Below are 15828 nucleotides of genomic sequence, written 5' to 3'. Positions count from 1 at the left end.
CGGTTATTTCAGAACCTACGCAATGCTCCTTTAATTAAAATAAACCTGAAACAAATATCAGACATAATTAGAATGTTCTAAGTTCTAAGAACTGAATCTAAAGCTAAATAGAACTAAACAGAACTAAAGCTAAATAGAAATAATTTGAAAAAAGCTAATAAAAATGTGAACTAAAATAAATTGAAAACTGAAAATTAAAAGCTAACTAAAAAGTAGTAAAATGACTAAAACTGAAATATAACTAAAACTAAACAGAAGTACTAAAAAATGTATAAAATGGGAGAAAAAAAAGAACATCAACTCAAACTATAATTATAATGAAAACTGAAAAAGTACAAATAAAAGCTAATTTTACAATAAGTTGTAGTAAAATTACTAAAAGTGAAGTAAAACTAAAGCATATTTTATATATATATATATTAAACTGGCAAAAGTACATAAAATGACAAACTCATACTGAAATAAAGCAAACACTAAATAGAAATAGAAATAGCAAAATGAAAATTACGACAGCGCAACGTGCCAGAATCAATCAAATATCACAGCCAATCAGAACCGTATGTAGGTGGGCTTTCTCTGGAGGCAACAAAATGTATATTCATAAATATTAAAACTTTTTAACAATATTAAATGTACATCCAAAGTGACTGATAGCATCTTTGTCATGGAATAAGCTATGATTGTTGATTCACACCGAGTTCACAGTTTAAACGTACATCTCTTCTTAAATGTATTTTGAAGATCTGAGGTAAACTATCTATTGTTGCTTTCAGTACGGCTATAAAAGTCATGTAAAGTGATATTCAAACTCAAATGAGACACGTTTAACTTTGAATAAAGCCAGTAGCTGAGATCAAAACTGTCATATACTTTAGTTTGTATGTTGTTGTTCCAGCTGCGACATCACAGAAATAGAAAGTGTTTCTAAAATAGAAATTGAGTGTCGCCGTCATGGCTAGTTAGTACAAAATCTCTGATTTACAAGGAAAATATATATTTTATTGCATCGTGTGTAGGAATATGGTGTAAGAATAAGAAACCATCTAGCGACGCCTCATAAACCCAACAGCAACACTCTAAAACTCAGAAGACCTTAGCAACAGCAAGCAACTTCCTGGAAACCAATTACAATGACCAACCAAAACACCCAGAGCATCACAGAGGAGTTCAGATTTTCTTCAAAAATTTACAAATCCCGTTCTTTTAATAGAAATTCAATTACCAATGTGAAATCTGACTAATATTAGTTGTAAACAAACACACTTGTTCAACATTAACAGCATTAATTTCATGCAGGGAGAAAATTAATTTTCTTCTCCCAAGACACTGGCAGTAATTTACTCTCCCCGAGACACTGGCTGTGATTTATGGACATTATTATTGTTTTCACAGCTGTTTTCCAGTTTTCCATCATAAGAAGGTTACACAAATCTCAAACCCAGGTATAACTTAAGTGCTTTACAACAACAGAAAACAAGTTTCTCCCTCTGTTACTTAATAAACGCTGTAATTAATTTAATGGCTATATAGGTAACATTTATTGAATTTGTTTCATAATTGGTGAATATTACAACAAAGACTATTTTCAACATCAAATTACTGTCCTTTCCTCATATTAAAGCGAAGACGCTTTGAAAATCTGTATTGTATAAAGTGCTACAGAAATAAATGTGACTTTCAATGCATTATTATTTTTTTTACTTCCAGCTTCTCCATGAATAAGGAAGTTATTGTTCCTTTAAGACTGCAATTAACTGATATTTTAATTTTCTTCTGTTCATCACAATGGATCAAGTGATTGAAAATTGTTAAATGTACATGAGCTTTATTTCAAGTAACAGAAATGTTTTTTTATAGTTTTATTTTATGATATTTATATATTTGATATTAATTATAAAAAATATAAATGATGTTGCTTTGTCAAGTTAAAGCACTTAAATATTTTAAATAAAACTGAAACTGAAATAAAAATACATGAATCAAACAGTATTATAAAAAAATTAATGAAAAAGCACATAAAAAATACAATTATATATATATATATTAATATAATTAAACATTTAATAAAAATTATATAAATAATACTTAAAATGCTAATGGATCTGATGTAACAAACAATGAAATCGCACTTAATAGTTTTTGCATTTTTTGTGGACTGGAGGAAAAACAGTAACACTTAAAGGGTTAGTTCACCCCAAAAATGAAAATTATGTCAATAATGACCCACCCTTATGTCGTTCCAAACCCAAAAAATTATGACTTTAACTAATGTTAACTAACAACTTTTGATCCTAAAAAAGGGGTCACATGATGCTTTTTTAAAGATCATTATTTTGTGTATTTGGTGTAACAGAATATGTTGACATGCTTTAATGTTCAAAAAACAGATTATTCTTCAAATACTGTACAAACCCGATTCCAAAAAAGTTGGGACACTGTACAAATTGTGAGTAAAAAAGGAATGGAATAATTTACAAATCTCATAAACTTATATTTTATTCACAATAGAAAACAGATAACATATCAAATGTTGAAAGTGAGACATTTTGATGTCACGCCAAATATTGGATCATTTTGGATTTCATGAGAGCTACACATTCCAAAAAAGTTGGGACAGGTAGCAATAAGAGGCCGTAAAAGTTAAATGTACATATAAGGAACAGCTGGAGGACCAATTTCCAACTTATTAGGTCAATTGGCAACATGATTGGGTATAAAAAGAGCCTCTCAGAAGTCAAGATGGGCAGAGGATCACCAATACCCCTATTAAAAATGTGAATTTTTTTTTTGGAAAAATGGGACGCCATGTCATGGACTAAAGAGGACAAGGACAACCCAAGTTGTTATCAGTGCTCAGTTCAGAAGCCTGCATCTCTGATGGTATGGGGTTGCATGAGTGTGTGTGTCATGGGCAGCTTACACATCTGTTAAGGCACCTTCAATGCTGAAAGGTATATCCAAGTTCTAGAACAACATATGCTCCCATCCAGACATTGTCTCTTTCAGTGAAGACCTTGCACTTTCCAACATGACAATGCCAGACCACATACTGCATCAATTACAACATCATGGCTGCGTAAAAGAAGGATCCGGGTACTGAAATGGACAGCCTGCAGTCCAGATCTTTCACCCATAGAAAACATTTGGCACATCATAAAGAGGAAGATGCGACAAAGAAGACCTAAGACAGTTGAGCAACTAGAAGCCTGTATTAGACAAGAATGGGACAACATTCCTATTCCTAAACTTGATAAACTTGTCTCCTCAGTCCCCAGACGTTTGCAGACTGTTATAAAAAGAAGAGGGGATGCCACACAGTGGTAAACATGGCCTTGTCCCAACTTTTTTGAGATGTGTTGATGCCACGAAATTTAAAATCAACTTATTTTTCCCTTAAAATTATACATTTTCTCAGTTTAAACATTTGATATGTCATCTATGTTGCATTCTGAATAAAATATTGAAATTTGAAACTTCCACATTGCATTCTGTTTTTATTCACAATTTGTACAGTGTCCCAACTTTTTTGGAATCGGCTTTGTATATTATTGTAGGTCCTCTATGCCCTGCCTCTCTCAAACGCGTCGTTTTCTACAAAGTCCCTCCTTCAGACAAATGCAGTCTGCTCTGATTGGCCAACTGAACCAGTGCATTGTGATTGGCAGAACACCGTATGCACTCGTCGGGAATGTAAAGCCCCTTTCCATATTCGCGAGCTTCATCTTTCAAAATAAATGTAAATACGGTATACAATGTCCTTAGCTTTACCATCAGTTCAAGCCCGAAACGGGAACAGAGTCACGTGACAGACACAGTGATGAAGCTCGTATGTGTTTGCAGTACACAAGACATGGACGGTTAAGACAGCTGACTCCACTGTGTGACCCTGTCTCTCACTCTCCCTCTCTCTCTCTCTCTCTCTCTCTCTCACACACACACACACAACGGTCAAAACTCTGCATTTTAACATTCAATAGCAAATACTTAAACTAATAAGAAAACATACTTACAGCTGATTCAGAAGAGGCAGATTGTCGTAGCAAAGTCAGAATGACCTCCTCTCCTACAGTAGGTTCACGAAACAGTCATCCATAAAATGCGTTGCTGTTCTGTTGCAAGTAATCTTAAAGATTCCTAAATGCATCTACATTCAGAAGGCCAAATAAAGTGCTTTTGTTTCGCCTAGGTACACACAGCATCTCCCTGACATGGCTGCTTCAACACTAACTGTGGTTACTGAAACCAGCATTCTTTCTTTGTGTGAACATTTGGTCGGCTTTATGCAATTATTTTCACATAGTGATGTAGAGATGTGGGGGCGTGTTTGAATGAGTTTTAGGGAGGATGGCAGAGTCTTAACTTTTATAAAGAATATTTCTTTGGATTTGAGACTTTAGTCTTTGCAATTCTTAACACTCCAAAGAGAAAAGGAAAAATTGAAATCGCATCATATGACCCATATAAATATTGAGATTAGCATTTGCTCAGATTAATAAAAGCTGTAGTAATATTGTTTAATATTAGTTCATGGTATCTAATGTTTTTAAAATAGTTTCTTTTTTATGTTAACAATTCAAATCGTATTGTAATGTGTTACAGGAAAATAGTTTATGTCTTTCAAATCTTATCTCAAAAAGTACAAGAAAATCCTGTTTTCATCCTTTTTTAATTATCAGTTATAATAAGAAAAAGAAAACATATGAATGCCAGATAACCAGATGGAGAGAAAAAGAGATTGATGTAGAAGAATAAAATGGCAGGAATAACATTTTGAAGATATATTACAGAATTCCTTTTACTTTGGATAGGCTGGTCAAGAGCAATTTCCTACATCCCACCAGCTGAGCCACACAGAATGGCCTCCAATATAAGTGAATGACAGACTCTGAGGGATCGTAAAGCAGCAGTTAATGGCACAAAACCAGCGCAAAGATAGGAACAGGCCATACAAACACACATGCTCATATCAGCGCACTTCAGGGAACCTCTGGGTTTATGAGGATATTAAGACCTGACTTTATATCTGGGCTTCTGGGAATGGATAAAGTAGGTGGTGTATTCTGTAGACTGTTTTATGAAGGACATATTAAGATTGAGACAAACACAGCAGATGAGCGATGTGAGGATTTGTGTGTTCCAGCAGCCCAGTGAGGACCAAAACAAGAACATATTAAGATAATTTTATGAAGGATTTAGACATGACTGTCTTCTGGGGACAAGAAAGATGAGAACAGTATGTACCAGAACAAACCGAAAGGGTGAAACTCATGAAAACATGTCCAAGTTCTTTCTTTCTTTCTTTCTTTCTTTCTTTCTTTCTTTCTTTCTTTCACTTTAATGACAATGAAATGAACCTAACATTGCCATTAAAGTTAAAATTAATAGGTATATATTCAAAGTCATCAAACTCATGTAAATAAGAATTACGTTTTTGTTTTTAAATAAAAGCAATAATGAATTATAAATAAACCCAAATAATAAACAAGCAATACAACTTAATAATTGGTAAAGAAGTTCAAAATATTTGAAAACATTTTACTGAAGTCAGGTGCATAAATCAATGCATATATATATTATTTTTAGTTTAATTTTAACTTTAATTACAATTGAATTATGTTACTGTACCTTTAAAATTTCCCAATGTTAATATGCTCTGTAATAACAGCCAAACAACTGTTCACATTCAGGACAAGAATTTAAGACACTTAATTCATGTAAGTAGGCTTCGATTAACATTCTACTGAGACTGGAGGAGGATGACAGCAAAACATCCTGATGACCTTTAAACGTCCAACAACTTAATCAACTACAAACAGGTGAGCAAATGAGGGTCAAGCAGGAAGGCATCGATCTTAATGCTGTGAAAGTGCAGATGCACATTTAGTGTCATAAATGTTCGTGCAAACATACAGGGCTCACAAACAAATCCCTTTTAACTATGCAAAAAGACAATAATAGCCTAAAAATGTTTTGTGTCCTATGTAGATTTTTTGAAATACTACTTTAGTGATTAACCATTTAGCGATTCCAGCAGGTGATACTGATATTTATATGTCAGCATGGACAATGACCAACACACACACACATATACACACACACACATGTGTATATATATATTTAATAAATGAAATGTAAATTCACGTCTCAATCACATTTTCTTGGTTAAAAAAAACAACAATTTACACTATCAGAAACAAAATCCAATTTATATCTTGTCATTAACAATGTAATCAATATTATTTTTATTAAAGACAAGTATGAACCTCATCAATTTAGTTTTTTTGAGCATTGTAGATTTCTTACAAAATAACTCAAGGCAGTAACAATTAAATCAATATATTTTATTTGTGAACCTCAGTTTAACCTTTTTAATAGTTAACTATTTTTGGGATTTCAGTCATCAAAGCATGGTAAATATTGGTCACAGACAGAGAGATTTAATAAGCGATCTGATTACTCACCAAAAACTCCCACATTTTCATGCCATTTCAAGTCTTATTTTGACGTAACAAAGTGTTAATATCATATGCATATGAGTTGTTTACTTTTTAATTGGTCTTCCCAATAACACCATTATATTGTTCATTCAGACTGATTCGCGAAAGTGCACAAACACAAGAGGCGGAATTTATCACATGAACCAATCAGCCAAATAAAACCAGTCATATCCAATCATATTGTGATGGAGACATTTTACCTCCTCTCACCTTCCCCCAATTATTCTCAATTAACCCCCTCTAAATTCACAGCATGCTTTAGGGGTGGTCTGTTAAAACTCAGGGGAGGCGAGAGAGACACGAACTCCTGCTTACCTGCTTGTGTCCCTGTTGGACAATGTGAACCTAACAGCTGACAGCCATTCAACCTAATTCATTACATACATTTCTATCAAAGTTATCTGAAATTATCCAGATGAATGTGTTCTGACAGATTTAACTGAGTTTTTGTCATATTTTATTACCATTTTCTAAACTACAGTGAATAAACTGTGATAATGTGAGAAATGCTGAAGGTGTCTGAATAAATTTTGTATATATATATAAGTGGTCGGCCGATATTTGGCATTTTTCAAATATCGGCATAGGCTGATACAATCTGAAGTATGTTTATTTTTTTTTAAAATTTTTAAACCATTGTCAAATGATTTAAAATTTCCTAAATATTTATTAAAATGTAAAAAAAAAAAAAAAAAAAAAAAAAAAAAAATTATATCGGCTATCGGCCCCCCTGCTTTCCAAGATATCGGCATTGGCTGTCAAAAAAAAAAACAATCTCGGTCGACCACTAAAATATATATATCTCTCTCACACACACACACACGCACGCACGCACGCACGCACGCACGCACGCACGCACGCACGCACGCACGCACGCACGCACGCACGCACGCACGCACGCACGCACGCACGCACGCACGCACGCACGCACGCACGCACACACACACACACACACACACACACACACACACACACACACACACACACACACACACACACACACACACACACACAGTAGTCAACATTTGGATCAAAAACTTTCAAAGTTGTCCTTGTGTGTGTGTGTGTGTAAATTTGTATAAAAACAACTGACAAATAACTACATTAAACAAATAAATGAAAATAAATAAATAAATACGCCTTAATTCTTCTTAATGTCTAAAATGCTTCTTCCTGAAAGTGCATAAACATTTGGATTACACATTTTTTACCAATTCTCGACAACTCACAACTTTCAAAACCTGATTCAAAACTTTCTTTGGGAGTTTTCACTTATATGTTTTGTCAGCTAATGTATCTAAGCCACTGTACTTCTGTGCCTCACAGTCTTGTTTTCATTCCACTCAAAAATACGGCACTAACCAGACTAAGGACTATCGCATCCAACGTTTTTTTAATGACATGGAAAAGTTCAGTTTCAAACTCATAATTAAGGCTTTGTGTGGCTATAAGGTGTTCATGTGCCTTTAACTCAAATATGATCTTTCTGACATGACTTGTACACACTATCATACAGTGAGATCACCAGCCAGAGCTGTGTATGTGTGTGTCCTCTGCTGTCACACTTGTGGCTCTGGGTTTATAACTCTAAGTGCGTCTGGACATCAGGGACTGATATGAGATGAGACCAGCCACGAGTGTGTGTGTGTGTGTGTGTGTGTGTGTGTGTGTGTGTGTGTGTGAGATGATAAAGTAGGTCGCTATATACATCAGAGGAGTTGTGTGTGTGTGAGAGCAGAGGTGAGGGGCTGAAGCGGCTGCCGGGAGCCGTGAACGAGTTCCTGAGGGACTCGCTGGTCTCCGTGGAGACGGGAAAAGCAGGCCGCCAGCGAGATTGAGAGCAACATTAAAAGACTCGCAACAAGACACACAGAGAAAGCCAATCAATAAAACGCGCACAGCAAAGCCGTGAAACAAACCTCACTCGCTTTTAATCGCAAAAAATAGAGGGAAAATTGCAGGAAAATAAAACCGGCCTCCATCTGTAGACTATAAAAATATGCTGCATCCATCAGTCTCTCTCTCCCTCTCTCTCTCTGCAGTTGAACAGGTTCAGTCATCAAAACTCACACAGCTCCTTAAAAGCACCTGAAAATACCTTCACAAGTGACTATATAAATGTGATCAGTGGAGGCAATCTACATTTTTATATTTTTCAATGAAATCAAGTGCTTGTGCAAAATTCACTGCCGTGATGCATGATGTGTTTGCCAAGCTGTTGCTATGCGATTCTGGGTGGTTGCTAGGTGGTCTCAAGTCTGTAGATATAATTCAGTTCTTTCCATGTGGATCTGTGGGATTTTTTTTCACTTGTTTTCTGTTCCTGCAGTTGAAAAATGGTGTGTCTGATCACTTAGTAAAGTAACATCACATCATTCCTCAATAATGCACATGATTTTATGAATCATTAATGTTGAGTTAAGTGCTGTAGTTAAATATTTATGCATCGCATCCTAACAAGGTGTGATTTTTTTTAAAGTGGCAAGTGACATAAGCCATCTATTCCATGTTAATGAAACCAAAAACTGTACTTCCACTATATATTATCATAAAAAAATGGACTGAAAAATATTGAACATTAACAAATCCGTCATAATCCACAAGCAAAAGCATAGAAAAGATCATAAAAGGCATTAGAAAACAAAGTATTTACATGCTTTGAATGCAGTGCATTGTAAGCGTGAACACAGAATCTGTTCTGAAATGGAAGGAAATGTACAGTATAATACAGTGTTGCCACAATACTGAATTTTCTAGCTTAAAGCCAATACATTTAAACATATCAATATTTGACACCATTTTGATACCATAAGAAAAAAACATTAAAAAGCATCAAATTTGAACATTATCTAATTAAAAAATTTTTTGGACCAGTCAAAGTATTTTCTTATTAGATGAAACTGTGCTGTCTGAGCCTTTATTTATTATTTCTAAAACAGAAATGTATTGCTCTTGTATTACATATTTTTTTTGTACTGTTTTTTTAACAGTTGAAGTATTTTTATACCATTTTAGTAATTATTGCTTTTTTAAATAAAATAAAACAGTGTATATTACAGTCGCAACATCTAACTACTGGGGTGCCTCAGGGCTGAGTTCTTGGACCACTTCTCTTCTCTGTCTACATGGCATCACTAACCTATGTCATTCAGAAACATGGCTTTTCATATCACTGCTATGACTGATAACTCTACCTCTCATTCTATTCTGATGATTCGATGATAGCTGCTCGCATCTCAGCTTGTCTAACAGACATTTCTTGCTGAATGAAGAACCATCACCTTCAACTCAACCTTGCCAAGACAGAACTGCTTGTGGTTCCATCAAACCCATCGTTTCATCACAGTTTCACCATCCAGTTAGGCACATCAACCATATCTCCTTCAAAAACAGCCAAAAACCTTGCAGGTATGATGGATGATCAGGCAAAATCTACCCGGTCCTGCAGATTTGCTTTATTTATCATCAAGAAGATCAGGCCCTTTCTTTCGGAACATGCTTTACAACTCCTTGTTCAAACTCTTGTTCTGTCCAGGCTGGACTATTGCAATGCTCTCTTGGCAGGTCTTCCAGCCAGTTCTATCAAACCTTTACAATTAATCCAGAATGTGGCAGCAAGATTAATTTTTAATGAGCTGAAAAGAATACACGTCACGCCTCTGTTTATCAATTTGCACTGGCTACCAATAGTTGCTAACATAAATTTCAAGGCATTAATGTTTGCCTACAAAACCACCATTGGATCCGCACCCCTTTACTTAAATTCATTATCTCAGACTTAGGTGTCCTCAAGAAACTTGCATTTTGCACGTGAACATCACTTTATTATGCCATGCCAAAGAGGCACAAAATCAATTTCACAGACTTTTAAATTAAATGTTGGGGAGGTGGAATGACCTCCCCAACTCAGTCCAAGCAGCTGAGTCCTTAGCCATCTTCAAGAATCAGCTAAAAACACATCTCATCCATCTTTATTTGACCTTCTAACTCAAGTACTCAAGTATTCAAATTCTATTGTTTAAAAAAAAAAGAAAAGAAAAAAAGATTGTGTTCCGTTTACACATGTACTCTATACATTTACTAATTGCTTGTTTTCTTAAAAAAACTAACACTAGCCTTTCTAATCTTTTTGTATTCCATCTTTGTTTTTTTTTGTTTTTTTATTCATTATACAAAAAAAAAAAAAAATTAAACCTTGCTACGTGTACTCTGTTAAACTAACTGAGACTTTTTATAAACTTGTTTATCAATGCTCTTTTTTCATTGCTTCCATTGTCCTCATTTGTAAGTTGCTTTGGACAAAAGTGTCTGCTAAATGACTAAATGTAATGTAAATGTTATATTATTATGCACTACTGTTTAAAAGCTTGGGGTCTGCAAGCTTTTCTTTTTTTGGAAGAAATGAACTACCATATTTTCCGCACTATAAGGCGCACCGGATTATAAGGCGCACCTTCAATGAATGGCCTATTTTAGAACTGTTTTCATCTATAGGGCACACCGGATTATAAGGCGCATAGAATAGAAGATACTGCAGTGAAACGTTTGCCTGGGTTTGTGTTATGCATCCACTAGATGGAGCTGTGCTAAAGGGAATGTCAACATTTTGACAGAGCGCCTTGATTCATATATAAGGCGCTCAGGATTATAAGGTGCACTGTCGTTTTTTGAGAAAATTAAAGGCTTTTAAGTGCGCCTTATAGTGCGGAAAATACGGTATTCAGCAAAGACACATTAAATTGATCAAAACAGACAGTAAAGAGATTTATAAAAAAATAATTTTTATAAAAAAGTATTTTCTTATCAGTTAACACTCATTTTTAGATTTCTCATGATTATTTTTGTAATTACAAGACAAATAAAATTCCACTGTAAAACAAAACAAAAAATAATGTGCATTAGTGTTGTCAAAAGACCCGATACTTCAGTACCAAGTCCGTACTAAATAAATTAAAATGTTACGGTACCAGGTTTCTTTAAGTACCGGTGGTACCGAGGACCCGGTTAACCCGGTTCTTGACGCATACAGCGCTATGATTTCCGCGAAGCAGAAAATGCGGACAGAATCTCAAAATCCAGTCATGAAAATGAAACTTACATTTTAATATGGACAGTCACAGAATTTGTCAAATTTAGCATAAATTAATAAAATCAAATCTCCATATGGACCAATATCTGTAAATGTTAAGCCGTAAAAGTTGGTTGAAATATGAATCCTGCATGTTCTGCGCGTCTCCGTGTGAATTAATGAATGGCAGAGATGACTGCAAGCGTGACGCTTGCAGTCATTTCAGCATCTGACGTCTCAATGAGGACATAAATACATCAACAACATCACCAGAACTGTTCTGAGTCACTTCACAAGCATTTACCGTTTCATTTGAGTAAAACCAGTGTCAATTTAAAAGTATTCACGGTAACCCTTCAAAATAAAAGAAAAAAATTTACATTGGCATTGTGCTAGAAATATTACTATTATTTAGTAGAATGCATGTGATACTGCTACTACTGTTGAAAAAATTTATAAAACTTTATTTTTTAAAGAAATAAATCACACAATATTTCTTCCATGTTTTAATTTTAATTATTTATTAAAAGACAAATTAAATTTGGGTGAAACTTGTTTAATGTTTTTCATAATTATATTACTTGTAGAAAAACTTTTAACACTATTGTAAATAAGTATAAAGAATGGCATTGGTTTTATTTTTAGTGATAAAAAGTGTTTGTTTTTTTTAAATTAGAATATTTTTGTGTTTTGCTTTGGTACCAAAATTTGTACCGAGAACCGTGAATTTTCTCGGTACCGAATACTGAAATGTTGGTACCGAGACAACACTTATGTGCATGAATTATTGTACTGTTCACTATTAAATGGCATGTGCTTTGCAATCACAGGAAAAAATAAATTTGAAAATATATTCAAATAATAAAAATAAAAAAAAAACAGTAATTTTAAATTCTAATAATATTTACTGTTTTTACTGCATTTTTGACCAAATAAATGCAATTTTGGTGAGTAGAAGAGACTTCTTACCAAATTTTTCCTAACTTTTGACTGGTAGTGAATTCAACTGAAATCCACAGAGACAAGCAAAATGTCCAAAAATACAAAATGGCAGAGAAGAGAAAGTGAGAAAGTGCAGTTACAAGTGTACTGTATCTACATAGTGGGAAATGTTTTGAGGTAATTTTTTATAACACTTGCTAAAAGCACTTGCCATGGGAGTTCAGTGTGAGAATGAGCAACAGTAACAAGCACCCACAGAAAGAGAGAGGAAGATAATGTGCTCGAGGCCCTGTCGCATTACATCAACAATCAGTGCCATGACCTCACTGCAGAGGTCATCGACCTGCGACCCCTCCGTCAGCACACCAGAGGAGCAGAGGTCAGAGGTCAGCTCTGGCTGTCGGTGGCGTGCGTTTGCTGGGCTGGAGAGAGTGAGATGACTGGAGGAGAGAGAGAGAGAGAGAGAGAGAGAGAGAGAGAGAGAGAGACAGAGAGAGAGAGAGAGAGAGAGAGAGAGAGATACGACTGCAGCCGCCTGACAGAAAAGAACAACAGAATCCTGCTCAAGGACGGAGACACACACACACAAACACACACACACACACACACAAAAACGCTCGTGTTTTATGGACAGGATCGGACAGATGGAAGATCTGGAAAGGGCAGCATTCATTTACAGTCAGATATCAGAAAAGGTTATCCTTCATCAACTCAGACAGCTGGACACACACACACACACAGTGCTCAGGTGGTCCTGAGGAAAACAGCTGCGAAAGATGACATTTCAAGGTTTGTATTCCATATTCAAAACAGAAAACACTCTGAGTGTGTGTGTGTGTGTGAGAGAGAGAGAGAGATCGTGGCGGATGCATGACAACATCACACTCTTTGAAGGTCATTTGCTGAAGGGCTAAGCCACATACACAGACCTAAAAACCTCACGCACACACAAACACACACCTTGTTAAAGTCGACAGTGCTGTATATCGTATCAGATATAAATATGCAATAAAACTGTAAAGGCCAGTCATAGAGGACAAAGAGCAGGTGGCACGAAACACACACACACACACACACCTGACACTTGCTTCTTGCTCATTTCTAATTCATGAGGGGCTTTTGCATACAGTCAAGATAACGTGCAGGTCATATTTCACCCCAAAATATCAAGAAAAAAATAGGAAATAATTTGCTGAAAGAAGAGGCTACTTTTAGGGCCATTAAGTTTATCTGCACTGTTATGTTTGCACTGTGTAATAGTCCAGTATTTAATTTTTCTGCATTTTTTAGTGCGTTGGTGTGCTGACTTTGTTTTCTGTTTTCCAATTAATCAATTACAAAATTATGTTGTACTGCATAAACGATATGCAGTATAACACAGAAAAGCAAAGCATTTATAAGTCAGGGTAACAATTATTGCTGAAGAGAAAGAAAATGTATCAATAAATAATTAAATATGATAATGTATTTCTAAATTAATTATTAAAAATAAATTGTTATAAAAATGCAATAATTAAATATCCAACTAAATATTAATCAACAATAATCCACAAAATCCCTCTAAATAAACAAATCCAAATATCACAAAATCAAAATAAGAAATCAGTGTTAAAGTATTATGCACATGTATTTATATTTTATAATAGTATATAAACAAAATAAGGTATTTGTAATATTACTGTTTATTTGTGTTTCTTATTTTATTTCATTTTCTCCAGTTTTATTTTTTTTAATCTAATATTTAATATAAAAACAATAATAACATTTAAACCAAACCAAATAATAAGCAATAATAATCAATAAAATAAAAAATAAAAAATTTAAAATGACCTCAATATGGCAATGATATTGATAATGAACTGAGAATGACAATTACATTTTTTTGTTTGTTTTTGCGTTTTAAGAGAACAATGTGTTTGATTGTTGTTTTTCTTTTAGTTTTGGGGTGGATTTTTATGAGATTTCCCCTCTCCTTCAGTAAACACACACACACGTGTCTCTGTCATCAAACTCAGCACTGGTCCTGATGTTGTGCTCTACACTGAGATGACACCCATCTCTTTCACATCCCTGGATTCTGTCACCCATGTTTGGCCCAGTGTCTCAGAATGAGTGGACACACACACATACACAGATGCGCAAGCACGGAGCGCGGGCCGACTCTTACCTTTAGAGGCTGTGTTGAGTAAGACAGACAGAGGAGAGAGAGAGACAGGTTTAATGGGTGACGGTGTGTGTGGTGTGTGTGTGTGTGTGTGTGTGTGTGTGTGTGTGTGTGTGTGTGTGTGTGTGAAGTGACTGGATGACGGCTGATCTACTCACTCTTGGTCTGGGTGGAGAAGGTCAGAGTGAGTTTGGCAAACAGCTCCTTGTTCTCAAAGCGATCCTCTTTCGCCTTCACCCAGAAACTGTCTTTAGACAGATCCTCCGGTGCGATCTACAACACACAACACTCATCAGTAGCGTCATTCCTCTGTATTTACATCCAGCCATCTCCTCCATATCAATCATTCAATCAACCAACAGCAGTGATCCATCAATTCATGTGTCTATGCATCCATCCAAATCATATATAGCACTTACTTGTTTTTCCATCCATGTTAATATAATTTTTATTTTTTTCTCCAAATGTTAAGAAATGGAGCACAAGACACCGGTCAAGAAAGATATCTATACTCTCATAAACTTTTATAATAGTATAGGTAACATTTGTTTACATACAATTTTAATTTAAGTTTTACGTTTATAATATTTCTGTTTGCTTATGCGTTTGTCATTTGTATTTATATATGTATTGTATTTTTTTCTATCTAAATTTATCTAAGCATCATATCTATCTAAATCGATCTATCCATCTAAATCTATCTATCCATCCATCCATCCCTTTAATTCATTTTAATTTTCAGGTGGTTGCCAAGGAAGCATTTTTAACCAAGTTTTTGTTTTCTTTAACTTTAGATTTATATCAACTTTATTTAAATGAACAAAACTATTTTATTATCTTTAGTTGACAATAACAACACAGCAAGAGACACAATAAATCAAAGAAAATTATCCATCTGCATGAGATCAAACCCCACAAATGACCATGTGCAACAGTTCCGGATCTCAAATCTGATTGAACGAGTCACATTTTAAGCTGTTGTGATTGGCTGATCCACACAAACACCTGTGATGCACATCAGCCGAGCGCTGTTTCACAACCATAAACATCATACACTTAAGCTAATGACACATGATAAAGGAACTGCTTCGCATGATTATTACTGTTAATACGTTTATGCAGCGACACTTGTGCCTAACATCATCCCGTCCAGTCGG

The 15828-nt window shown here is 34.9% G+C and overlaps 1 protein-coding gene across 2 annotated transcripts in view; it reads right to left on the bottom strand.

The window, feature by feature from the left end:
- Positions 1 to 15828, bottom strand: part of LOC132109884 (protein diaphanous homolog 1-like) — a 117839-nt gene that overhangs the window by 48829 nt on the left and 53182 nt on the right. For both annotated transcript variants that reach the window (XM_059516279.1, XM_059516280.1), the window contains one exon: positions 14830 to 14944. In XM_059516279.1, the coding sequence (XP_059372262.1) occupies positions 14830 to 14944 (115 nt within the window). The remainder of the gene's footprint in view (positions 1 to 14829; positions 14945 to 15828) is intronic.

The sequence above is a fragment of the Carassius carassius genome, chromosome 29 (genome assembly GCF_963082965.1).
Source record: "Carassius carassius chromosome 29, fCarCar2.1, whole genome shotgun sequence".
In the NCBI taxonomy this organism is placed as follows: domain Eukaryota; kingdom Metazoa; phylum Chordata; class Actinopteri; order Cypriniformes; family Cyprinidae; genus Carassius; species Carassius carassius.
The sequence above is the reverse complement of the archived record's forward strand: the minus strand, read 5'-3'. Positions and strand labels throughout refer to the sequence as shown.